The sequence below is a fragment of the Adiantum capillus-veneris genome, chromosome 20 (assembly GCF_014529385.1).
Source record: "Adiantum capillus-veneris isolate H3 chromosome 20, ASM1452938v2, whole genome shotgun sequence".
NCBI lineage: Eukaryota > Viridiplantae > Streptophyta > Polypodiopsida > Polypodiales > Pteridaceae > Adiantum > Adiantum capillus-veneris.
Window position 1 is genome coordinate 99,662,987 of NC_140950.1, and position 27,693 is coordinate 99,690,679.

Consider the following 27,693-nt stretch of genomic DNA (forward strand, 5'->3'; position numbering starts at 1 on the left):
CCAAGCATAAACATTTGGCTCCTACTTACACAACTTGCACACGGAGTTAAAAGTCATCTTAACTTAAGGCTTCCAAGTCTAAACCCACTTCATTTGTTTATGGTTATGAAAATGATTTTTGCCTAGGGTGGGAAACATTGATAGACCTTCTGGATATACAGTAGAAGAAACTGAAAGTTCTTTCACTGGCTGGAGAAACCCAGCTCAAACGATGCCCAACCAGTCTTAGGGACGGCATTCACTATTGCAATATAGCAATCTTCAAGGATGGATTTCCAAAGCAGTCATTACCTGCACAATCCTAGGACGTTACTGATGAACGACCCCATGGCTGTACTACAACACACAGCATCCTTTACTTTAAATGCAGGGATATATAAGATGCACAGCTCTTCCAACAGGTCCATTACAAACGGAATGCGGTTGATAAGTTCCACTAAAAAATTATTGGCATCTCGCTTTGATTGGCATTACAAATAATGTGGCTTATCTTGTATATGCATGTACTCAGCATCAGTACCTAGATTTGTCTCCACATTTTGAGAGCAACTTCGAACGATCTTTTCAATACTGTTACTCTTGTTTTCCCCTTTCTATGATGTAGCAGGTTGTACCTTACATCATAATCTACATATTCTTGGAGAATGGCAAACCAAAGTGATAGATGTCACCTTTCTTGCCATTTTGTATTGAACCCCAGTTACTCTCAAAAACTCAGCAGAGACGCAGTGAAGAGCCTGCTAGAAGTGGCAAGACTACTCATTACTGAATGCAAGACATTTGTTTCACGCCGATCGACTTCGTCACTGATCATTTCATACTGAAGGATGGCATATTGAAACTAACAAAGTCTTACCCAGACAGCATCAAAGCGACGTGAAACTACTTGTCACATGACAAGTACAATGGCTACATCGTAATTTACAAGACAAATGAGAATATACAAGGGCAGTGGCATACATAAGTAGAGCGGGACAATTACCAAAGCCAGGAAAGAGACGTCCTGTTAACAAGATAGAAACTTCCCCTTCTGGCACTGTAAACCGCTCCTTGGTCTTTGCCACAATAGACCACTGGAAGTAGAATATGCGCTCAGTAAATTGCAAGCCCTGCATGGTTCGCCATTACAAACAGAAGAGGATGTCAACGTTGAGATTGAGCAAAGAAACAGTCCAATGTGCCACTCTGGCTCCTCTTTCGTTCATTTTGGGTCCTTGCTCTTTTATTAGGAGACTGGTGATGGAGAACATTCTTCATAGACATTTGCTTGCTCCTTGTGGGCTCAAATGTCGCTAAGGTTGCAAAAGTCTGTTCCTGAGAGTTCAGTTTTAAGGCATAATGATAGTCAGCATGTTCCTGTTTAGATTGTATATCTCCCTGGACCTCTTGTCCACACAATTCACAAACGAAACTCTCAAAATATTCTGCAGGTATGTTATCTACCAGTGTGGTACAAAAATCTACTTGACAATTAGCAACAGCAGTCATATTCCCATCACTTCCCTCGACTAGACTCCCAGCTTCAAGCACATCTGTGGTTATATCACCTACATCAGATGTACCATGTAAAACAGCATCAGAAGCCTCCATTGATAAGCCTTTGTTTAGCCCTATGGAAGATGATGCAGCATGGTCAGTTGTGGAAGGCAGCAACTCTCTCAATTTTCGAAACCTTTGATCCCTAGAAGAGCAGAACCCATCAAGCATCCACGGCCACCTATCTGCTACACACGCATAAACCAAATTGTCAAGCACTTGCATAAAAAATTTTAAAAGCCCACAACTGGGTCTGGGAGAACCACCTTCATTCAAATCTAATTCGCAAACATCTTCATCCGACAGTTGTGTATCATAATTATGTATTGGCAAATAATTGCCTTGCCATGCATCATTCTTATCACTGTTCTTTAAGACAGATTGAGCTGATTCGATGTTCAACCCTCCTTTTTCAGTCTCCTCTCTATTAAACCTTGCCTCCCGCTTGCTTACAACTTTGCGAAGTGTTTTCTGTGAAGTTTGTGAGGGGCTGCTTAAAAAGGAGCGAATGTCATGAGAAGCACCAAAGCTACCATTTGAGCTAGCCGTGAAGCTTGTTGCACCAATATTGAGCACAACAATTGAGAAAGATTGCCTTCCCAATGACTGTGACAAAAGCTTCATAGCCACTTCAACAACCGTTTCTAACCTTTTCTCCATAGACACAATTGTAGAAATAAGCTCGAGTGGCATAGTAGCCGAAGAACTTCTGAAAGCCCTGCAAACAAGTACAAGTCAAAAGAGAAGGCAAAATGAAATAAACTGAGGACCTATACACAAAAGCAAGAGCTCTCACCAGTTTCCTGGATATCTCCACTTAATCGTAAAAATTTTGGGTCTTCTACAATATTCATCTCTGTCCTCATCCAGCCTTGCAATCAAATCAGGAGCCAAACCTCTGATGATGCCCTGATTAGTCCTCACATTAGCTTTACTTATTCACTGACAGAACTAATACACATTCTTAGCAGCATAATAGGAAGCAAAATACCTCTGCCTGCTTGAAAGATGTGCAAGGCTGAAAAGAGTCCTCAACTGAAAGGGATTTAAGCGGCCCTTTGTCTTGTACAGCACTTTCGTCAACACCTCTGCAGCTGTCAAACAAGATTGTGCCCAATCTGTTCCCAAACCTGTTGGAATACCATCAAATGTTGCTAGCTTTAATAACCTTGCTCACTGTCATAATTTTTCCATACGTAGGACTCGGACAGCTATGGACGAATGGAATAGGTATGGATTAGACCCTCTGAGGATTAGTAAAAAAGTCTGCATATAACACTTAGAACAGTACATAGGAGCACAAAACAGTGAATGTAATGAAACACCATAGAAACTTTAAAATCTAGCTCAATCCAAGGTCAGCCATCATAGTACAAAGACTCATAGTCGATAGTGGTTTTCTTTTATCGCTCTGGGAGTCCCAAAAACCCAATCATACTTCAATCAGACTTGGACGGGTCCAGTAGTCCCAATCGTAGGGTCCAGAAAAACCTATGCTCACAGTAATGAACTTAGTCCAGTTCCTAAGATAGCGTAACTTACTTGGTTGATAGCTGCTGAAAAGTACTTAATTGAAGATCAGCCACTGTGGTTATGCCCATGTCCTTCAGCAAAGACTCGGTCTGATGACCAATGCCTGGCAACTGCAACATGTTCATATTAGCCTAGAGGAATTAAAATCACTTATTCCGCAATGTCCCAAAAGAGTCAATGCCTAGGCTAACCTTTCGTACACAGAGGGGGGTTAGAAATCCATTTACTGCAGATTCAAGTATGCACGTTTGTTGGTTTGGTTTATTTGCCGATGACACCAGCTTTGCCAGCATCTTCTGTTACATGAGCAAACAAACAAGTGCAGGTTTTAGTAAACTCCTTTCAAGCATAAAATATTTGAAAAGCTCCCTCAAAGGTGACAAACGCAAAAGCAACCCTCCACAATATAATACAGAAGTTGTGGCATGAAATAATACATTAGTGGCTATTCCAGAAGAGCACCTAAATCCTGTCTCTCCTTCAATAGCAGCACGAATCTCGGAAACAAGCTGGCTTCCTACCATGAGGTAATAATCACTGCTATTTGAATCAAGATGCAAGTTGTAACCAATCTCATTGAAGTGCGTTAAGCCAACCACATGGCCTTGAAATCCCTGATGCTTTGGCATTACCATACGCTTCATCACCTCTTCTGTAATATCTAGAGCGGCTTCATCAAGACCTCTCCTACACAAATAATGTCAATGAAGTAGCACACGTCATTCTTCATTGATAATTGGTTAACAATATCTCAGAAGAAATGCGTAATAACTAACCTTTCCAACACACCAAATCGACCAAGAACAGCCATTATGTTTTTGCTTGCAGCTCTGTAGGGGGTCAGGTCTTCTCCATTGAAAAGCACCAAATCAGGACATCTGAGAAGAATCACAGAAAGCTTCAGAGGATACAGAAATAATTTTCAACGTATAGGCATAAGCAAACTCTACAATGCCCATACCAACGCAGACACTCCTGGGATAGTTAAGGCTGTTTTTGCACAAGGCAAATAATACATGCCTTAACTTTACTTCCAAGTATTTATTCAATGACATGCCTCAACTTTACTTGGAAGTAATAATCTGATAACTTGTTGTTTATTTTTGGAGGCCAGAGCAGAGTGATCTATGAAGCACCACACATTCTTCCATAATGCATCCCACCCTCCTCGCTGAGAAGCCAATGTGACACCTAGGAAGTGCCACAAATGCAGGAGACTGCCCTCATGAGTAATTTAAGCCTCATGTAAAAAAATTTCACTCCTAGATTTTAACCCATATTCAAAAGTTCAACTCCTAATTCTACATCCTCGAGTAGAAAAATACTAACTCAAGATGCAGTTACTATAAAAAATTTGTGGAGAATTAACATACCTTTCTTTAGCTGTTTGAATTGATGCCATCTTTGGCACCCCTCGTTGACGGGCTTCATAATTGCATGTGACAACCAAAAATTTCTGCGCAAAAAAATGCACTTGTTCATGATTTGAAGTCACAAAAAGCAAAAATAAACCTCTTCCCCAAGGTCGCACAAAAAACATTTCATGATTTCTTCAAGCTAGCATGCGGCATGCCACAGATGGTTCAAAAAGCTGCATTTTTCAAGGCACTTCTATCGGCAAGAAGCTCCACATTAAATTCATGGGGTGTTAACCAACCCTTACGAAGTCAAGATGGCATGCTCTTCAGCAGTGACATGGTCAAGTCGTAAAAATTGAATGATACACATAATGATCTTCTAGATCTATCAGAGAGTGAGAGGAGGCAGTTTTAGCTAGCAAACCATTTGGGCGAAGTTGGCCAGCTGATAAGTAGTCTCACGTGAACCATACAACACCCCACATAGTTTCTCGATACAGCATCAATTGTACATGAACTAACCCAAGGGTGCAACATTGACTCGGCTCCCAACGGTGAAGCCCCATCAGGATTCATGCCATGTGCCCTGCTCAAAGAGGCAGCTTTTAATACCCTAAGCAGTCTGAGGCAATAATTGCGAGAAGCTATTTTCTCAGGCAAGCAAAGCCTTGAAATAAAATCTCACATTTGAAAGAAGACTGCCTTGAAATGTGCACACTTGTGCATCAAATAAAAAAATAGAAAAAGATCAAGAAAACCAACAAGAACTAATACCAGGCATCCCAGGCACACGTCTTCCAAGATTATGTACGACGCTTTCATGAGGACCCCTAGAAATTGAGGCACTTTCATTGTAACAGACTTGGGCACCCCAAGTCGGAAATCTGGCACGACACACGAGAGAATCACTTAAAATACTTCACAAAACCTAATCACAGTTCACAATTCACTTGAGTCGACACGGCCCGGCATAGTTCCGTGCCTAGAGGTATTGGCCCCAAAGTCTAGCGCCCCTTTCGGTATATATTTTTCTATTAATGCTTGAGCAAAGTTACAGAGTCGAAGGGTCCTCTCTGCTCACCTGCTCGTCAGCAAAACTGAGACAGAAGGCCCTCTCAGTTCATATTTAAAGGCTCCAAGGCCTCCCAAAAGCAGTACATGAAAAGCTTCAACTCAAAAGCTCTAGGCACCAAAAGCTGGCGCTGCCTTAGGGCAGCAGCGTAAATCACAAAATTCCACACAACTACCACATCATCAGCCAGCCCCGGCCCAGCGCGAAGTGCGGAGCGTCCATACAACAACCACGTCAGCAAATTTCGTGATCTCTCTCGAGTCTCTCTCTCTCTCTCTCTCTTTATTTCCTCTAGTGTCCTCAGGGCCCCATAGGACGGGACCCTGCAAGTTAATACAACTTATAACTTTAGATTCTTGTCCAACGGACATGCCACGTCATTATTTTGTGACGTTCATAGCATGCACAATTTTCTTGTTGTCCGCGGTTCACTTCAAGGTGCTGTGATGTGCAATCACGTTGTGCAATGCCCTCTATGGTTAGCACTAAGAGCACAATATAGCACTCTTAACTCAAGCGGTGTTCAACACAACACACCTCAGCAAAAAGAACAAAATGTTAGTTCAGATTCCTGTCTGGTGGTAGATTCAATATCTCAATTAGAGAGTGCGGGCTGTTTTGTGATTGTGCTTGTGCCCAGCCGTATCTGAGGTAGACGTACCTGTTCTTGGCGATGCACTCCACGGTGTTGCTCACCCGGTAGGCTAGCATGAGGCAGAACCCCCGTTCTGTAACAAACTTGGACACTCCAAGTCAAGAATCAATCACGATAGCACCAAATAACCACTTCAAAACAGTTCACAGTTCACAATAGATTTGCACTGGCCCGGCGGAGTTCCGTGCCTACAGATATTGGCCCCAAAGACTGGCGCCCCTTTCGGTATTTCTTTATGTATTAATCAGTTCAAAGTACAAGAGTGGGTCGGGTTCTCACTCTCAGACTCTGCGTCCAGATGCTCTGCAGAGTGAGAGCCCTCACCACTTATTTATTGTTTACAAGGGTTGCCAAAAGCAGAGCCCCAAAAGCTTCAAATCAAAAGCAGAATCTCTCTCACAAGCTCTCTTGAGCTTTTAATGAAATAAAGCAAAGTCTTTTTCTCTCTCTCACACACAATTGCGTAGAGAAAAGCAGTTGATCGCTGGCTGGATTTACGCAAATCTCGCCGCTTTTTCCGGGACTGCCGTACGGTGCCACGTCAGCATGCCAGCGCATTTCACGGAATTCTCAGCCCTGCTGCCTATTAGGGTTAGGGTTAGGTCAGAATTTAGGGTTAGGGTTTTCTGGCAGGTTTTAGGGTTAGGTCAGAATTTAGGGTTAGGGTGGTTTTTGGCAGGTTTTAGGGTTAGGATTTGCAGGTGTTAGGGTTTTCAAAAGCAGTCAGGGTTTCATCTCGGGCAGCCACGTCATGACTTTGTGACATACCCCCCTCTTAAAAGCATTGTAATCGCCCTCGATTACGCCTGCAAAACAGACAAAGGCCATAAACCGTCTTAGCAGACACTGACTGTTAGTACCTACGTACTAGGAACATACATCTAGCACATGTACCAATCGACAGTCACATCACAGGACATCACTAGACATCACGGGACATCACATGACATTCAACATTCATTCGGATCTTAGACCATGATTTATCGGCAATGTAGCTACCAATCGCATCTAGATCCAATCGGGACCTCATCGATGTCCGATTGACTAACCCCTATTGCAACCATGTCTATTCGAGATCAATCAGACCAAAATGCTGCAGTCATTTCGTCTATCAATTCCTGCACTTAAAAGAAGTCAAGAACAAATCAGTATCATAAAAAGTCATACGACAGAATACTGTCAGCTTTCAGTATCCCTCAATCTCAAAGAGACATCAGTGACTCTAGTATCAAAATCAAGGCATATGTTGACAAAGGAGCGGTGACTCCCCTCTTGTGCATCCCACTGCACCAGATCTCCAGCCAAGCTGAATTCTGGCTTCTATTTGCTAAACCAAAAGCATCGAGGTAAAGTTTCACAATCTGAGGAGTATCTGCCAGGTCCACCTCCTCCATCCACTTCGCATCCAATGCAGGATAGTTCTTGAACTTAACCAAGAACCGCCTTCGGACTTTACCTTTATTCTTCGTATCCTTATGTGCCAAAATCTGTTCAGGAACAAGGATCTCCTCGTTTTCTTCCACTTTGGGTTGCTCATCAAGCTCCCCATTATCAGGCACATCACCTTAATGCATTGTGAATCCTCGAAGTATCTGGCAGTTTCAGTCGGAAGGAGACATCATTTATCTTTTCAGTGATCTGGAAAGGGCCGTAGTATCGCATACTAAGCTTTGGAAAAAGCCTCTCCTTTCCCTTTTTCTTTATCAGGCTTGCCTTCTCAAAACGTAAGAGCACCCAATCATCTTCCTTCAATTTCAAGTCGCGACGATGGCGATCCGCTGCCTTTTTCTGTCGTTCTTGAGATTTCTGCAAAGTCTCGCAAACCTTGGCAAAAGCTGTATCTAAGTCTCGCGTATATTCATCCGCTTCAAAAATCTTATCTTTCGTGCTTAGGAAGGGTGGAACCTTTGTAGCACCTTCAACAATCTCAAATGGCGCCTTCCCCGTCGAAGAGTGTATCGTGTTATTGTAGGCAAATTCCACCAAAGGTAGGTACTTTTTCCATTGAGTCTTCTGATCCGAGATATAAGACTTCAATAAATCTAAAACCACTGAATTGGCAATCTCAGATTGCCCGTCAGTCTGCGGGTGGAAAGATGACGAGAACTGCAATCGTGTGCCAATGTTCTCCCAAATTGCCTTCCAAAGCAGCTCGTAAATCTCGGGTCCTGTCGGAGACAATCGTCTCAGGCATGCCATGTAATCTGAAGATCTGGGCCACAAACAGTCTCGTTAAGTGATCCATCTTGACTGTTTTCTTCACTGGAATGAAATAAGCCTGTTTGCTAAATCTGTCAATAACAGTCCATATACCATCGTGAACACTCTGTGTCCTCGGGAGATCAAAAATGAAATCCATTGCAATACTTTCCCAGGGGCGGGTGGGTATGGGTAAAGGCTGTAACAATCCCTGTGCTTTATGCCTGTCAAACTTGACCTTCTAGCATACTAAGCAACTGCGCACAAACTCTTCCACATCCTTTTTGAGTCTCGGCCAAAAGAAGTATCTCTCACCCCTTTCATGGTGGTAGCAATGCCGCGGTGACCCGTAAAAGGTGGACATTGGCATTTAGTCATAACCTTTTCCCTCAACGGCTATGTCACGCACAACATGGTTTTTCTCATCAAGTAGCCATCCTGAATGGAATATCCCGCTATTGTCTCCCCATCCCATATCCGTGTGAAAACGTCTGCAAAATCTGTATCTATGGCATACTGGTCGACCATATCCTCGAAGCTCCTATGATGTATCGCGGAAATAGCCAGAACCAACGGCTTCTGAGACAAAGCATCTGCCACCACATTCTTTTGTCCCTGCACATGGACAATCTGGAAGTGAAACTGTGACAAGATGTTCGTCCACCGCATCTGCTTTTCCGAAAGCTGCTTCTGTGACAAGAAGTAGCGCAAACTCTGATGGTCTGTAAAGACAGTAAAATCCGCTCCGAGTAGGTAATGCCGCCACTAAGTAAGAGCATGGATAACTGCCAAAAGCTCTTTCTCATAAATCTGTGATGTCATCTCCGGCCTTGAGAACAATCGGCTCTCGTAAGCAATGACATTGCCTTCTTGCATTAAGACCGCACCCAGACTACGACCACAAGCATCAGAATATACTTCAAATGACTTCTGCAAGTCCGACAAAGTCAAAACTGGTCCCGTAGTCAATTTCACTTTCAATGTCTAGTCCTGCTGCCTGCTGATACAATGTGTCGCAAAAAGTGTATCTCTGGTAGGAAAAATTCACTTTTCTAGGCATTAATCATGTAACAAACTGCTGACGTGTCAAAGCCTAAAGAATGGAGCCAACTTACAGATGTGGCCAAGGGGCCTAAACCCTAAGGAGAACAAGTAACAGAAGAAGTCCTACCAACTTATAAAGACCCCGTCCGATGGGGTCCCAGTGACATAAAGGGATTAAAATAAAGCAGGACCTGCACACACACAAAAACTGATGACGTGGCATATTTTTGAAATTTGAGCTGACATGATGACGTGGCAAGCTGTACGGATTTCCGCGTTTTGCGTTGGCTGATGACGTGGCAAGCTGTACGGATTTTCGTGATTTACGCTGGCAGCTTTTTGGCTTTGCTTTTGGACCAGAAGCTTTTGCGTTTTGAAGGCTTTTCACTCTAACTACTTTTCAGACTAAGGGCCTTTAAATATGAGGTTAGGGCTCATTCTCTGGCATGCCTCCTGGAGAATGTGCAGAGTCTGGAGTACCGGCTTGTACTGTGTTGATGCAATATAAAGAAATACCGAAAGGAGCGCCAAGGTTTGGGGCCAATACTCTCTGGAGTGGAATTCCGCCACTCCGTGTCGCATGTCGTCTCTCTCTTTCAGTTCAGTTGTTATTGAAGTGCTAAAAGTCTGTTCAATCTGTTCTTTTCTATTGGCACGTGGTGCCCGCCTTGTGACAAATCACTAACTTGTGATCTCGTAATGCCTGAAAGAATTGAAGCGGATGGTCTCTATGGTTTCTGCCTCATCCTTGGAGAAAACAACAATGTCGTCAAAGAAAGTGCCAACAAATAGTCTATACTCTCGAAAAATCCTATCCATCATCCAGTTAAATGTCGCAGGAGCATTGGTTAAGCCAAAAGGCATCACCAAAAACTCAAATAACCCAAAAGGCTGTCTTATAAACGTCTTTCGGCGCGATTCGGATTTGATAATATCCACTCTTCAAATCAATCCTGCTAAAACACGGGGATCCATGTAATCTGTCGAGTATATCATTGATCCCACGAATCGGAAATTTGTTCTTGATGGTGATTTTGTTGAGAGCTCTATAATCGATGCACATTCTCCAAGATCCGTCTTTCTTCAAAACCAACAACACTGGAGAGCAATACGGTGAAGTACTAGGCTAGACAAGACCCTTTTCCAAGAGGTCTTTCACTTGGTTCATAATCTCTTCGTTCTGGGCTTGGTCACAAAGTAAGGTGGTCGGTTCGGTGGTGTGCTTCCAGGTATCATATCAATGGTATGATCTTCAAGACGAGCGGGTGATAGCTCGCCTAGCAGGCCCTCTGAGAAGCAATCGACATGAGTGGAGAAAATCTTAGCGTTCTTTATCAAGTTCAGACATATTTATCCTATCCTCATCACTCAACTCTTTCAAAAAGATCGAGTAAACAAGCAGACTGGATTTCATTAATTTAGAAATGGCCAAAGCCGATACAATAGGGACAGACTCACCCTTAAGTTTTACATCGAGTACAATGGTTCTGCCCTTCTCTGTGGTCAATGTCGCTTTCCTTGCCAGAAAATTCCCAAGAGGACATCACAACCTTCCAAAGGCATTATGTAAAAGTTCTCATACCCCAAATACCCCTGACAATGCAACTGAAGTTTGCCAATGATAGGTGTAATGGCTACATCCTTGTCGGGTACCGCTAGAACTGCCTTTGCAAGTGGTCCCATCCGATCGGGAGTGATCTCAAGCAACACCGCCAATTCCAGTGAAATGAAGTTCGCCTTGGCTCCTCCATCAAAGAAGATCAGGGCTTCTTGGTCTTTCACTTTGCCCCAAGCTCGGCAAAGTTCTGTACTCTCGTCCATCGTGCTGGGATTGATACCCACGCAATCTGGAACCAGTCCTGTTTTCATCTTGCCTTTTCTTCCACGGTCCTCAGCTACTCTCAAACTCTCAAGCCTTTCGTCGTCCTTGTCATTATGTTCTTTCTGTGCCTTTTTAGGGCACTTCGCGGAGATATGCCCAGTTTCCCCGCATCCAAAGCACTTCCCCTCCTTGATGTAGAGAGCCCTCTGTTGAGGAGTAAGTTTGGGTCGTGCATCCTTTTCTTTCTGTTATGGGTTACTCTTTCTCTTTCTACTTTCATTTTCGAAGTCTGTTTGGCTCTTTGCGTCATGATCTCATCTGTGGGGTATGTCAGACTGCCAGAGTGAATGGCAAAACCCCGTTTCGCATGACTCATCAACTCCTGAATGGAAGCTGACTTTTGTTCTAAGCAGTGATCTCGGATCTCTGTAGGAAGACCCAAGGTAAACCGCTCAATCTGTTCCCTGAACGAGATCTTCTTAAATGAAGAGGCGGGTAGAAAAGAGCTCCAGATTCTCTCGCAATAAGCGTCCATGTAACAAACTACTGACGTGTCAAAGTCCTGAAGAATGGAGCCAACTTGCAGATGCCGGCCGAGGGGCCTAAACCCTAAGAGAACAAGTAATAGAAGAAGAAGTCCTACCAACTTATGGGGACCCCGTCCGATGGGGCCCAAGTGACATAAAGGATTAAAATAAAGCAGGACCCACACACAAACAATAAAAAAAATTGCGTGGAACTGATGATGTGGCAGGTTTTTCCAAAAATTAATTTGATTGTTTGATGACGTGGCAGGCTGTACGGATTTTTGCGTTTTGCATTGGCTGATGATGTGGCAGGCTATACGGATTTCCGTGATTTATGCTGGCAGCTTTTTGGCTTTGCTTTTGGACCAGATGCTTTTGAGTTTGAAGGCTTTTTACTGTAAACTGCTTTTGGGGCCTAGGGCCTTTAAATATGAGGTTAGGGCTCATTCTCTAGCATGCTTCCTGGAGAAGATGCAGAGTCTGGAGTACCGGCTTGTACTATGTTGATGCAATATAAAGAAATACCGAAAGGGGCGCCAAGGTTTGGGGCCAATACTCTTTGGGGTGGAATTCCGCCACTGTGTCGCGTGTCGTCTCTCTCTCTCTCTCTCACTTAGTTCAGTTGTTATTGAAGTGCTAAAAGTCTATTCAGTCTGTTCTTTTCTATTGGCACGTGGTGCCCGTCTTGTGACAGTCCACTGTGTCCTTCTTGGTCATCCGAAGATGGTTCCAAGCAGTTCGTATGTCGCGTTCATACTCTCGAGTCAGCCATGAAGAAATAAAAAGCCTCTTGAATTTCAGCCATTTGACTCGCGCTGTCTTGTTTCATAGAAGCATGGACCACCAAGTTCGAGCATTCCCCTCAAAGTAAGAGGCAGCTCTCCGAATCTTAGAGTGCTCTGAGTAACGCCCTGTTGAGAAAGCTATGTCAAATTGCTATATAAAAGACAAAGCCTTCGAAGCATCTCTATAACCAGAAAACGTGTCAAATTTAATTGACTGTCCACCTTCCTTAAACTCTCGGACTTTCTTGCTTTTGTCTTCCAAAAAGTCATATTAGTTGGCTTTATAAAAATTATTCTTCTTTGCATAAAAGCTGCTGTCGTCAAAGTCTGAACTATTTAAAGACGAGTCCTCTGTAGAACTATCAACCACGGGGCGAGATTTAGACTTCTTTGCCTTTTTCTTGCCCTTTCCGAAGCTTTGCGTTTTCTGTCTTCTTCGCTTGAGTCAAATGAGCTAGAAGAACTGTCAGAAGAAGAAGAAGAAGAAGAAGAAGAAGAACTGGGTACTCCTTCAAATCGGACATGCTTCTTCTGCTTTCTTGCCGATTCAAAAGTAGACTGACGACCCAAATAACCTGGGAAGTCAGTGCCTTTCTTCTGCTTTTTGTCGTGCTTTTTAGCTTTGTTCTGCGCGTCAAAAAGCTGAGCAATTCTTGCATCAACCACCTCTTCTAATTCTTGCTCTATGTACATCCTGGGCGTAGGAGGTTTCTTGAGAGCCGGTTTGAGGGGTGGCTCTGTGGTCTTCTTCCACTGTGAGTGCACCTCATCGAAAGAGGTCTCGCTCATATATTTTGCAAATTTTGGGTCCTTCGCAAAATTATGCATCATCTTTGTTGCATTGCCGATCAATCGTCGACGCTCTATCTCTTCGAGCTTCGCCTGAGTAGACCAAGGCGAGCCATACTCCTCGCGTGAATCTTCGTTGTGATCTCTTCCCACATCTCCGGATGCAGAGAAAGTCATCCGATCTCTGCCCGAAGCCATAAGTGCCGCGCAAAAAAAAAAAAAAAGAGATCAGATTCCCCGTAGAGGAGAAATTAGCCATGCTCAGATACCATCGTAACAAACTTGGACACTCCAAGTCGAGAATCTACCACGACAACACAAATAATTAGTTCAAAACAGTTCACACTTCACAATTGATTCGACACTCGCCCGGCGGAGTTCCATGCCTAGAGATAATGGCCCCAAAGACTGGCGCCCCTTTCGGTATTTCTTTTTGTATTAATCTGTGTTCAAGATACAAGTGTTGCTAAATTGGCTTTATCTGACAGAAAAATAATTCTAAATGAATTATTGGATTTATAAGTGAGAGGGTTTTCTCGCTTGGAACACCAAGAAACCAATTCTAAATGAATTATTGGAATTTTAAGTGAGAGGGTTTTTCTCACTGAAGACATCCGAGTACAGAGTATTCCTAGTGCATCATTCAAAATAATGACGGGAGCACTGTGAACGGGAATATCTGTAAGGCCACCAAGAACGGGTACTTCTGATGCGTCACATCGGATGGGTGACAGGGAACATCAGGAAGAAGTATCCGACCATCCGGGAACGGACATCTCTGATGCGTCATAGGATGGGTGACAGAGAGCATCGTGAAGGAGATTGTACCGTAAGTTCGATAGGAAAGGACTAGGTGATGGGTATTCCTGATGCGTCACAAGGTGGATGACGGGTGCATCAGAAAGGGGATATCCATAGTCGAGAGGAAATCCAAACTGGAAAGAGGAATACGCATAAAGACGCAAGCACAAGAATAAAGATGGGTTCTGAGAAGCTTTTCTTAAAAAGCGGAATATTTTAACGAGTTTTCCGGGAAGAGCAAACGCTTTCCCGCGAGGAATCTATGTTTGCATTGCATTCGTGCATGTGGTTGCATCCAGGGACGCCTGGGAAGTGTTGTGAAAGCATTGTTTTTAACTTATAAGGTTTTATTGAGTTTTTGGGCAGGTTTAGACCAATTTTAAAAATATGCGGGCCGTCCACTTAATAAGTGGGCAGCCACTTAGAAAATAAAGCAACAAAACCAGCCAGCGAATTCTCTCTCCCTATTTCGGATAGAACAGAAGAAAAGGAAAAAAAAAACGGCCGCGATCTCTCCGCGAGCAGCTATTCGTGCTGTGGTGAAGGAGCTATAAAAGCACCACATGCCCTCACTGAAGGGAGGTTGCCAGCGCCAGCAAGAGAAGACTCTGCCGCCAGAAGACGCGAGAGATCGCGAGACTACGAAGCACGGAAGTCGCTTTTCTCGCGCAAGAGCGACAGGTACCTATTGTGGATTCGCCATACGAATTGTTGTCGTGTGTTTGCGTGTGTGTTTGCAAGTACTTTATCGCGAAGGAGAAGCGAGAAGGCTTCGGCCTACGCTTGGGAATTCCGGAAACGGAATTCGGAAATTGTCTGCGGAGTCTCAACTCCGAGTACAGACGGAAAAAGGATTGAGAGCTTGTCTCTCGGATTTCCCTTACGGGAAGGAACGACCATCGAGTCAGAGATTTAGAACGGAGGGGTTATCTCCAGTTCTTGTGCTTGTAAAAAGATTCTCCCTAATAAAGAATACTCTTTAAGGGGGGGACCATCCCATCTTCTAGACCCCAGTACTGTGTCGATCTTCTCTCTCTCTCTATTTATTTCTCTCTATATCCTTTGGCTTCAGTATTACGTGATAAATTCTATTTATCCGAGTGTATTTTATATTGTTATGCGCTTCCGTTTGTGACAATGGTATCAGAGCATGGTCTCCTCTCTTTCTCTGTAAAGGAGGACGACTCTGGGAAGATACGGGAAGAAGCCATGACAAGCCAAGAGAGAAGTAAGCAGGCGGAACCCTAAGTCCTGCAAGGAAAAGCTCGCAGAGTTGGAAATTTTTTTTCTCTCTGCAAGAAGTCGACACAAGGCTTGGGATTCTCTGAGAAGGCGACAAGAGCATGATGCTTAAGAACCTAGAGAATCCAAGGAGCGGAATGCTCAAGATCCTTCAGAATCCAGAAAATATCCATGAACATCAATCCAGAACCATAGCCAAGAAATCCCGTCATTCTGGGAAGGATATGAAGAAGGTCTTTAGACCTTAGAACACTCCGGTCAAGTTTCATACTTTTGACAGAAGGGAAGATGTTCCGAAAGCTACCGCTTTCATTGGTAGCTTTCATTTGACAGTTTGAAGTTGCCTTTGCAAACGGCAATTTCTGAAAAGCATCAAAGGTGAGGCATGTGACCAAACACCTCAAGGGGAATTGCAAGTACTTGGTGGTATACCAAAGCTCTGCAAGGAACTTACAACTTGGATTCAATTCAAGGCTGAATTTTTCGACAAATTTTTTTCCTCTATGCTTTGAGGAAGGCATCCAAGAAGATTGGGATCGGTTTGCCCAATAGGAACACGAGTGAGTCAAAGCAAGTAGTGGTTCACTCTTGCCAAGGTAGCTCCACTCTCGACCCTCTCTAAGGGAGGAAAGGTGAACAAATTTAACGAAGGACTTTTGCCCAATTTGTAAACGCATCTGCAAGATACTTTGCAGCAGATGGTGGAGTCAACAATAAAAGCTGAAAGTGTACACCTTGATGTACATAGAATACTATCCCTGCAGTGGGACGAGAACCATTGAACACAGAAACAACGAATTTTTGTTACCTCTCCTCGAAGGATACATTGCTATCCGGAGAAAGTTTGGAGTAAGGGAATTCAATCTAACTCCTGAATGCTTGAATAGAAGACCCTCAAACTCTAAGTGAGAGGACAGGTCTTTGATCAAAGTTAAATCTTTGAGAAACTCATCAACTGCGTATTGCTTTTATGCACGAAATATGCACGTCTCTAACCAAGACAATCACTCTCGAGTGTTTATGAGAGTAAGGTTGAGTCAGAACATTGTTTTATACGATGAACTGCTTTGCTTAACCATCCGGAAGGTCCATGATTGATATGGTATCCGGTAGTTCTACAACAAATTACTTGCTATTGTGGGTAGGAAATTATGAATGAACCATTCTGAGTTTTCCAACAAAGAAAAGCTTTCATTAAGCTTGAATACTCTTTAAGCCCACACCCCCTACCCGATAAGGGAAGATATGGTAGTGCTTTCCGCACAAGTGAATGAACACTCTCATTACGAGGGAAGAAACAAGCGACGACTACAGCCTGTGCTCGAGGAATCCAAGGATTGAATTCCTAGTTTATTTGATGAGCGGGTTTTGCTCTAAGATTGAGCCAAGGGATCGTCAGGTTGAGCGTCTTCGCTCTAAGGATCTTACGAAGGGAAGGTAATTTCCTAGGCTCACTGAAACTTATGTACAACTTTGGGTACATGGATAACACACGAAGATGCAGACCTATGCCAAGGAACTGGACGAGAGTTTGTTATACTCTCTTGAGCGCCTTTTTGCGCGCAAGGATATTCCGACACGAGAATCTCTATTTGAGATGTGTTTGGTAGAAGGAATTTGAGTTTCTCTACGGAGAAGAGGTTTTCTGATGGTCGTTGATCATTGAGTACGCTATGTGCTTTTACCATTACAGAGCAACTTTTGGCTGCGGTATATGTTTCTCCATGAGCAGGTCAAGTAGCATTTACACACTGCTGGAATAAATTCGAACTATTTTGTTCGTAAGAATATGATTCGCCAACCGTTTCAAAATGGTAAGAACTACATATGGGAGAACATCCCTGAGAATCAAAGAGGGTTCGCTCTATTGTGAATTAGGTTTGAACGTACGTTCAGAAAATGCTATGGCTAGAATCCTATCTGCCAGAGATTTTTGCAAGGCGTCATTGATGCTTGCAAGGAGGAAAAGAATGGAAGGAAGTGCGCCGTGCACAAGGAATCTTCGGATTGGAACCGTCCGCCTACGTTGAGCGACGGCCCGAAACAAGAACCTTCTTTAAGGTGATCACACACTTTGTTTGTGAAGGAAGACATCAAGATTAATACTCTTATGATTTGAGCATTCCCTATGTGGGAGGACACAAAAGGTTTAATATCCTCAGGACTAATAGTGCAAGGTTATGCGCAAGGACATAGACCTAAATTAATTTTTAGGAGGATGATTCTTCTCGGGATTGAGAAGGTGGAATTGAGTTAACAGATTCTCGGAAAGACGCGAATGACGAGTTCTTACATGGCTCGTAAGTTTAATGAATGGTGAAGGATATCCTCGAGGTACTAGAGGAAGGACATGAACTGGTAAGGTATGAAACCGGCCTGTTCAATCCAAAAAGGGCGGTAGACATTACTTTAAACCTTGATTTAGCTTTCACCCATTATTAGTCGTCTATTTTACCTGTACTTTCAAGACACAACAAAGAGGAGAGGGATACAAGCTGCTAGATTGCACCTGTATGAGTAGACGGACACCAGATTGGCCCCTAACTTAGGCGCCCCTTTCGGTATTTCTTTATTGTTCAAAAGAGGGAATAAACGTTGTGGTTCCCTACAAGCTGCCCCGCACAAACTCGGCTGAATTTCCACTGTTCCAGCCCGATTTCGGCAACATAACTGTACTAGAACCCTTCACAGTCAGTATTCCCACGCATTGGATGACTTTCCCGACGCATACGGGCACTTTGCAAAACCTGGCGAGAATCTGCAGCACACTGAATTCTCTGTTTTCAGCCCTGAAAATGCGCCAGATCACCTGTACAGCGGTCCCCTTGCGTCCCCGAACCTCCTGGGGGTATTAGGGTCCGTTTAGGGCCAAAACCCTAAACCTGCAAAAATACACAGCAGGCTGTAATTCACTGTTTCGGGCTCCGTTTCGCGTGCCGGTCGCATCCGTAGCAAGTCCTCAAGCTCCCGCACCTGTAGGGCTGCTTGCCCTTTGAATCGGACGAGATTTCTGGTGTGAAACCTCTCCGAATTCACCTGTACCTGCGGGGGGATTAGCCGCTAGCTAATCCAGTACCTGTGCAAGAGGCTCTTGCCTCGGCAATCGCGCATGAACCCACACAACTGTACATTGGTCAAATGAAAAGCCCACTAGAGGGGCATAACATACTGCCAAAGCGGAGAGAGAGGGCAGTGCGTAGCGTGCAGGGCATCACTCCTGGCACCGCACTGTGCATAAGAGGGAAAGCAAGCACTCCATAGCTCTTAACCTGTGACAAAACTGAAAATGAGGCTCTTTTCTCTTCAAATTCAGCGCCCCTTCTCTTGCATGAGGAAAGTGCACCAGAAGGTGCCACTTGGCACATTTATAAGCATTTTCCCGTTTCGGGGTTGCCGTCTAAAAATATCCCAACCGGTTGCCCAGTTGACTTCACGGCAGAGTAAGAAAATGTTCCCCTTGTCATTCCGGAGATAATGACGTCAACACATTTTCAGGTCCCAAAATAGCAGTTCCCTAAATTTTAGGAGATGCTGCCATTGTATCTTTCTAGGTCATCCGACCCTCTTTGTACACTGCGACCACATCCAGAACTGAAATGTAGCCTCTGTAGCAAAGGATTCCACTTTGGCTAGTCAATGACCCCACTTTGGCTAACCATAGTCCTTGTCCAACCTTAGTGCTCTCTTGCCCTCAGGCCTGGACTCCCTCTGGACAGTTCCACACTAGCTATGCAATGCAGGGCAGTTAGATTTCCCGAGGGGTGTTTCCAAAAAGTGAAAGTAAATAGATAATAAGAAAGAAATCAACAAAAAGGATAGATAGTAGTCACACGCTGGTGACATACCCCCCTCTTGAAATCTCAAACGTCCTCGTTTGCATCTATGTCGTACAAGCTCCTAGTCAACATTGATGTATTCAACACCTGTCGACACATGTACGACACATACATGCTCATTGTCAACCCTGGTGTATTCAACACCTCGTCGACTCATGTATTGCCTGCGTGTGAACCCTGTCCCAATGACATAGTGGTAGCTGCGCACTCTGCCATTGCTTTGAGTCACTAACTTTCCAATGACAAAATGGTAGCTGCACATTTTGCCACTGTCTTATAGTACACGTTGGATCCCGTAACACTTTCGAGCATACCCAAACCGACAGTTTAAGAATGCAGTTACACATGTACTCTTCAATAGAAGCAATCACTGTATCCTTGACAAACTGACAAGAAATACTCACTTCTATAGCACTAACCAAACTTTTGGACATTCCATAAGAGCAATTGCCAAACTGACAATCTGTACAGCTCTAACATTCATGTAACAGGTATTTCATTTGAGCTCACTTTAAATACCATGTACATCATTTGTTTCAGAAGCCATTGTCACACTGACAATCCATTTAGCTTTGAAACTCAAGGGGTCAAGGTAGGTTGCAAATCGAAGGCTTCAAGGTAAAGTGATAACACAGTTGGTGACTCTGCAAGTTCACTTTCTTCCATCCACTTAGCATCCATTGGTGGATAGTTTCTGAACTTTACCAAGTATCGCCTAGCAACCTTGCCTTTCACTTTCCTTTCTTTGTGTGCCAAAATCTGTTCAGGGACCAAGATCTCGTCAAGTTCCTCGACTTCCGGCTGATCTTCAGCTGGCATATCTTCTGGCACATCACCCACATAGGGTCTGAGAAGACTCACATGAAACGCATTGTGAATCTTCCAAGTGTCAGGCAATTTCAGTCTATACGCAACATCACTGATTATGTCGCACACTTGAAAAGGCCCATAGTAACGCATGCTGAGCTTTGGAAACAGTCTTTCCTTGCCCTTCATCTTCTTTAACCTTGCCTTTTCAAAGCGTAAAAGCACCCAATCACCAAGTGAATATACCACTTCACGACGGTGACGATCAGCTGCTTTCTTTTGCTTTGCCTGAGTCCTGTCTAAGGCCACTTTGACCTTCTTGTACATTTCATCCATGTCCTGAACATACTTATCTGCTTCAAATATCTTGTCCTTTGTATGCAGTATGGGAGGAACTTTCTTGCCACCTTCAACTATCTCAAAGGGTGCCTTGCCAGTTGATGAATGCACTGTATTATTGTATGCATACTCCACCAATGGCAAATACTGCTCCCACTTTCCTTTATGCTCTGACACATAGCACTTCAGCAGATCTAGGACAGTAGAATTTGCCTCTTCTGACTGCCCATCTGTTTGAGGATGAAATGACGAAGAGAATTTGAGCGTGGTGCCCATATTCTCAAACAAGCCTCTCCAGAACAAACTTGTCATGCGTAGATCACGGTCGCTAACAATCGACTGTGGCATGCCATGATACTTGAAAATATTGCTCATAAACAAGCGTGCCATCTGATCTGGCTTTATCTTCTTCCTGACAGGAATAAAATGAGCCTGTTTGCTGAATCTGCAAATAATGGTCCAAATACCATCGTTTCCTGTCTGCGTTCTCGGAAGATCAAAGATAAAATCCATAGCAATACTTTCCCATGGTTTATCTGGAATAGGTAGTGGTTGCAATAACCCTGGTGCCTTTTGCCTGTCAAACTTGACCTTTTGGCATATTAGGCATTCTCGCACAAAGGCATCCACATCCCTTCTCAATGTAGGCCAATAGAAGAATGTCTCAACCGCTTTAACTGTAGCATCAATACCACGATGCCCTGCATACGGTGGGACATGACTCTCTTCCATAACTTTGCGTCGCAATGGCTTTGTGACACACAATCTGCCATGCATCATCATGAACCCGTCTTTAAGAAGATAGTGTTCATGACGTTGTCCATCCATTAGTTGCTCGAAGACCCTTGCAAAATCTTCATCATTTGCATACTCTTCTCTCATATCATCAAGTTCATGATGATAAGGAATTGACACAGCTGAAATCTGTGGCTTCCTTGACAAGGCATCAGCCACAACGTTCTTCTTGCCTTCCACATGCACAATCTGAAAATGGAACATGGACAAGATATTTGCCCATCGCATATGCTTCTCAGATAACTTTGTCTGTGTCAAGAAGTATCGCAAGGTCTGATGGTCCGTTTGGACAACAAAGTCTGCACCTAGCAGGTAGTGTTTCCAACTTAAGAGCGCATGAATCACAGCCAGTAACTCTTTCTCATAGACCTGCATGGTCATCTCTGGCCCTTGCAAAATTCTGCTCTCATAGGCTACTACCCTGCCATCTTGCATTAGCACTGCACCAATGCTACTACCGCAGGCATCACACTGGACCACAAATGACTTCCTAAGATCTGGCAACACAATGACTGGATCTGAAGTCATCTTTTCCTTTAAGAGATTAAAAGCTGAAATCTCTTTTTGTGTCCATCTAAAAGTGACTGCCTTCTTTTGAAGAGCATGTAAAGGTGAAGCAATCTCAGCGAAATTTCGGATAAACCTTCTGTAATAGGAGCATAGTCCCAAAAAGCTTCGGACATCATGCACCGTCTTCAAATTTGGCCATGACTTGATCGCTTCAACTTTTGCAGGATCCATTCTGACACCATCCTTTGAGACAATGTGTCCCAGAAAGTGAATCTCTTCCAGAAAAAACTCACTTTTCTTTGCATTGATGAGCAACCTATGACTGCGTAGCTCTTTGAACACAATGGCCAAGTGATGCCTATGCTCCTCTTCATTCTTTGAATAGACTATCATGTCATCAAAGAATGTACCAACAAACTGCTAGTGTGGACGGAAAATTATGTCCATCATCCTATTGAACGTAGCAGGAGCATTTGTGAGACCAAAGGGCATCACTAAAAATTCGTAAAGGCCAAACGTCGTTCTAAAAGCAGTCTTGTGTACATCCTCTGATCTAATGCGGATCTGATGGTACCCACTCTTTAGATCTATCCTGCTAAACATAGCTGCTCCTTCTAATTTGTCCATAATATCATCAATTCTAGGTATAGGGAACCTATTCTTGATGGTATTCTTGTCCAGTGCACGGTAGTCGATGCACATACGCCATGAGCCATCCTTTTTCTGCACCAACAACACTGGAGAACAGAATGGAGATGAACTGGGCTGAATCAGCCCCTTTTGTAACAACTCCTGTACTTGGCCCATTATCTCTTTCTGTTGAGCCGCACTAACCCTGTACGGAGGCTTATTTGGTGGGCTACTGCCTGGCACCAAATCTATCGCATGGTCCTCGGGTCTCTCTGGCGGTAATTGAGACGGTAATGAATCGGAAAAACAGTCACTATACTGTTGTAAAAACATTGACCTTTCTTTATCTAGCACAGATAAATTTGATTCATCACAATCTGACACTTCACGTGCAAAAACCAAGTACGCAAAAAGATGCTTTTTCATTACAGAAGTAATAGCAGAAGCTGATACAGTAGGAATAGACTCCCCTTTAAGCTTTACATCCAGAATGTGAGTCTTTCCCTTGCTCTGTACAGTGATCTTTTTGTTGTAGGCATCCAGGATTCCCTGTACACGAAACAACCAAGGAATACCTAACAACACATCACATCCGTCCAGTGGCATGATGTAAAATTCTTCAGCATCTACATAGGACTGGATATGTAGACGCAACTTTCCAATGATGGGTGTCACAGCCTCTGTATGGCCAGGACATGCCACACCTGCCTCTGCTGTATACCCCATCTCTTCAGGTCTGATTCCCAACTTTGAAGCCAATTCTGGGGAAATGAAGTTGGCTTTGGCACCTGGATCAAAGAAGATAAGCACTGTTTGATCCCTGACCTTCCCCCATGCTCTGCAAAGCTCACTTGCATCTGAATTTGGCTTGTCGCCCACCATATCTAGCACTAGACCAGCCATGGGCTTCTTTCCTTTCTTGTCTTCCTTGTCATCAGAATCAGCTTGCCTTTTCTTTGTAGGACAGTTGTAAGCAATGTGGCCAGGCTGCTCACATATAAAGCATTTGTTCTCTGTCCTCAGGACCTTCTTTTGCTCTTCTGACTTGCGAGGAAAACGTCTTTTCCATTTCTTTGCTGGTCCCTTTTCTGATTCAGCCGTAGCTTTGTCTTTCCCTGCGTTGGCTGACTCTTGAGTCCCTTTAGGAGCCTCATTGGGAACGTGCTTCTTGGCTGAATTTTTCTTGCCTGATCCTGCCTTGACGCCAGTGTTAAATTCACAATCTTCTCCCTTGAGCAAACCATTGCCAGTGTTTGCTACCTCGATGAGCTGCGTCAAAGTAGTGACTTTTGTCTTCGTGAAGTATTTTCTCAATCCTTTGGATAGGCCACAATAGTATTTTTCAATCTGTTCTGTCAATGGCACAAACCTATAGGAAGTTACTGGAAGTAGAGCTTTCCAAAACTTCCGATTGTAATCATCCAGATTTCTGCAAGTGGCAGCATTAAGCTGGTGCCATTCTGTCATGACATCTGCTTCAAAGTCATCAGATAACCATGCTGCTGCAAAAATCTGCTTAAAGTAAATCCATGTGGACGGAGCTTGCCCTTGAAGCAATAAAGTTGTCCACCATTGTCCCGCATTCCCTGTCAAGAAAGTGGCTGCCTTGCGGACCTTTGAAGCCTCTGTAAAGTTTCCCCCTGCATAGGCCTTGTCAAACTGCTGGAGGAATGAAAGAGCCTTCTTTCTGTCATCAAACCCTGTAAAGGTCGTGAATGACACACCTTTGCCACCTTCTTTGTACGGAGTTGGCCTCTCCAGCGGCGTTAAATTGTCATATGGAAGTGACTAAAACATGGGAACACTATTAAGGTTCATCTGTGTTCCTTGGCCGCTATTAACTTGACCTGGAAACGCCATATTTGGCTGCTGATTTGTAATTCCAGCCATACCAAAATTTGCCTGTGGCATCCCAAATTGGCCCTGAGTGCTTTGAAACCCTGGTTGCATACCCATGACACTGTACATGGGGTTAGGCATCATCGTTTGAGCACTCCCGAACACTGTTCCTGGCATGTAAAACTGATTTCCAGGTGCATGACCAACCATGCTCTGGAATACCGATCCACCTCCAAAATAGCCAGGGTGTACTGAAGGTGGTGGGAAGACCTGTTGCATAGCCTGTAGGTTGCTTCCCTGCCCATTAGAACCAGCTATAGGCTGCTGAAAGGTGGCGGGCTGAACTGGTACAGCTTGAAATACTGGCATCTCAGCCACCTGTTCTTGCACCTTAGGCATAGGTTGTGGAGACTGCATGTTCTCCGTCAAGTGTACAGGTGTTTCCATTGACTGTGCGGTATGAATCACCTGTGCTCGAGCCTTAACAGGCTTCTGAATATGATCCAGTGACCCAACTTGCTGAGACGGAACAGGAGGTTGTAGAAAGGCTAAAAACCTCGGGTTCTGCATTACTTGTGTGAACATAGCCACAGCAGAAGTCAACTGGGTCCTGAATATATCGTCATCTGTCTGTGGTGGTCTTCAGGACTCACCCACTTCATGTGTCTGTTGACCCTGTGAAGAGGAAACCTCTTCAGTCACATCATCTGGTCTGTCAGCCATAATTGCAATTCCCTGTGTCTGGTCTATGATCCCCTGTGTCTTCAAGCCCAAAACTGACCAGGGCTCACTTCTATGGGAAAAAGTGATTTAATCCCGTCGATGGAACCATGAAACCGGCCTGTTCAATCCAAAAAGGGCGGTAGACTTTACTTTAAACCTTGATTTAGCTTTCACCCATTATTAGTCGTCTATTTTACCTGTACTTTCAAGACACAACAAAGAGGAGAGGGATACAGGCTGCTAGATTGCACCTGTATGAGTAGACGGACACCAGATTGGCCCCTAACTTAGGCGCCCCTTTCGGTATTTCTTTATTGTTCAAAAGAGGGAATAAACATTGTGGTTCCCTACAAGCTGCCCCGCACAAACTCGGCTGAATTTCCACTGTTCCAGCCTGATTTCGGTAGCATAACTATACTAGAACCCTTCACAGTCAGTATTCCCACGCATTGGATGACTTTCCCGACGCATACGGGCACTTTGCAAAACCTGGCGAGAATCTGCAGCACGCTGAATTCTCTGTTTTCAGCCCTAAAATGCGCCAGATCACCTGTACAGCGGTCCCCTTGCGTCCCCGAACCTCCTGGGGGTATTAGGGTCCGTTTAGGGCCAAAACCCTAAACCTGCAAAAATACACAGCAGGCTGTAATTCACTGTTTCGGGCTCCGTTTCGCGTGCCGGTCGCATCCGTAGCAAGTCCTCAAGCTCCCGCACCTGTAGGGCTACTTGCCCTTTGAATCGGACGAGATTTCTGGCGTGAAACCTCTCCGAATTCACCTGTACCTGCGGGGGGATTAGCCGCTAGCTAATCCAGTACCTGTGCAAGAGGCTCTTGCCTCGGCAATCGCGCATGAACCCACACAACTGTACATTGGTCAAATGAAAAGCCCACTAGAGGGGCATAACATACTGCCAAAGGGGAGAGAGAGGGCAGTGCGTAGCGTGCAGGGCATCACTCCTGGCACCGCACTGTGCATAAGAGGGAAAGCAAGCACTCCATAGCTCTTAACCTATGACAAAACTGAAAATGAGGCTCTTTTCTCTTCAAATTCAGCGCCCCCTTCTCTTGCATGAGGAAAGTGCACCAGAAGGTGCCACTTGGCACATTTATAAGCATTTTCCCGTTTCGGGGTTGCCGTCTAAAAATATCCCAACCGGTTGCCCAGTTGACTTCACGACAGAGTAAGAAAATGTTCCCCTTGTCATTCCGGAGATAATGACGTCAACACATTTTCAGGTCCCAAAATAGCAGTTCCCTAAATTTTAGGAGATGCTGCCATTGTATCTTTCTAGGTCATCCGACCCTCTTTGTACACTGCGACCACATCCAGAACTGAAATGTAGCCTCTGTAGCAAAGGATTCCACTTTGGCTAGTCAATGACCCCACTTTGGCTAACCATAGTCCTTGTCCAACCTTAGTGCTCTCTTGCCCTCAGGCCTGGACTGCCTCTGGACAGTTCCACACTAGCTATGCAATGCAGGGCAGTTAGATTTCCCGAGGGGTGTTTCCAAAAAGTGAAAGTAAATAGATAATAAGAAAGAAATCAACAAAAAGGATAGATAGTAGTCACACGCTGGTGACAAGGTAAGTATTGAATTATTGAATTTTTGTTTAATTTAATTTCTAAGTTCTCTTTTGAGAAAGGACTTGCTCAACTCACCATTGAGCAAGATTTGAAATTTTCCGGTTTCTCCCCGGCAGTTCAGTTGGACCTCTACAGTTGAGGACAACTGTTTATAAGTGAGAGGGATGGTGCTAAATTGGCTTTATCTAACAGAAAAATAATTCTAAATGAATTATTGGATTTATAAGTGAGAGGGTTTTCTCGCTTGGAACACCAAGAAACCAATTCTAAATGAATTATTGGAATTTTAAGTGAGAGGGTTTTTCTCACTGGAGACATCCGAGTACAGAGTATTCCTAGTGCGTCATTCAAAGTAATGACGGGAGCACTGTGAACGGGAATATATGTAAGGCCACCAAGAACGAGTACTTCTGATGCGTCACATCGGATGGGTGACAGGGAGCATCGGGAAGAAGTATCCGACCATTCGGGAACGGACATCTCTGATGCGTCATAGGATGGGTGACATAGAGCATCGTGAAGGAGATTGTACCGTAAGTTCGATAGGAAAGGACTAGGTGATGGGTATTCCTGATGCGTCACAAGGTGGGTAACGGGTGCATCAGAAAGGGGATATCCATAGTCGAGAGGAAATCCGAACTGGAAAGAGGAATACGCGTAAAGACGCAAGCACAAGAATAAAGATGGGTTCTGAGAAGCTTTTCTTAAAAAGCAGAATATTTTAACGTGTTTTCCGGGAAGAGCAAACGCTTTCCCGCGAGGAATCTATGTTTGCATTGCATTCGTGCATGTGGTTGCATCCAGGGACGCCTGGGAAGTGCTGTGAAAGCATTGTTTTTAACTTATAAGGTTTTATTGAGCTTTTGGGCAGGTTCATACCAATTTTAAAAATATGCCGGCCGTCCACTTAATAAGTGGGCAGCCACTTAGAAAATAAAGCAACAAAACCAGCCAACGAATTCTCTCTCCCTATTTCGGATAGAACAGAAAAAAAAAAAAACCGGCCGCGATCTCTCTGCGAGCCGCTATTCGTGCTGTGGTGAAGGAGCTATAAAAGCATCACATGCCCTCACTGAAGGGAGGTTGCCAACGCCAGCAAGAGAAGACTCTGCCGCCAGAAGACGCGAGAGATCGTGAGACTACGAAGCACGGAAGTCGCTTTTCTCGCGCAAGAGCGACAGGTACCTATTGTGGATTCGCCATACGAATTGTTGTCGTGTGTTTGCGTGTGTGTTTGCAGGTACTTCATCGCGAAGGAGAAGCG

At 44.2% G+C, this 27,693-nt stretch overlaps 1 protein-coding gene across 6 annotated transcripts in view; it reads right to left on the reverse strand.

Annotated features, from left to right (window-relative positions):
* Nucleotides 1-649: 649 nt before the first annotated feature.
* Nucleotides 650-27,693, reverse strand: part of LOC147432983 (uncharacterized) — a 33,131-nt gene continuing 6,087 nt past the window's right edge. The window contains exons 3-13 of one of the 6 annotated variants that reach the window (XM_086492726.1): nucleotides 4,852-5,013; nucleotides 4,443-4,525; nucleotides 4,031-4,260; nucleotides 3,846-3,947; nucleotides 3,507-3,756; nucleotides 3,261-3,365; nucleotides 3,079-3,179; nucleotides 2,528-2,666; nucleotides 2,333-2,445; nucleotides 1,803-2,254; nucleotides 650-1,721 (exon numbers count right to left, since the gene is read on the reverse strand). In XM_086492726.1, coding sequence (XP_086348852.1) covers nucleotides 1,144-1,721; nucleotides 1,803-2,254; nucleotides 2,333-2,445; nucleotides 2,528-2,666; nucleotides 3,079-3,179; nucleotides 3,261-3,365; nucleotides 3,507-3,756; nucleotides 3,846-3,880 — 1,773 coding nt within the window. In that variant the 5' untranslated portion in view covers nucleotides 3,881-3,947; nucleotides 4,031-4,260; nucleotides 4,443-4,525; nucleotides 4,852-5,013 and the 3' untranslated portion in view covers nucleotides 650-1,143. The remainder of the gene's footprint in view (nucleotides 1,722-1,802; nucleotides 2,255-2,332; nucleotides 2,446-2,527; nucleotides 2,667-3,078; nucleotides 3,180-3,260; nucleotides 3,366-3,506; nucleotides 3,757-3,845; nucleotides 3,948-4,030; nucleotides 4,261-4,442; nucleotides 4,526-4,851; nucleotides 5,014-27,693) is intronic. The other 5 variants (XM_086492724.1, XM_086492727.1, XM_086492725.1 and 2 more) reach the window with 5 other exon arrangements.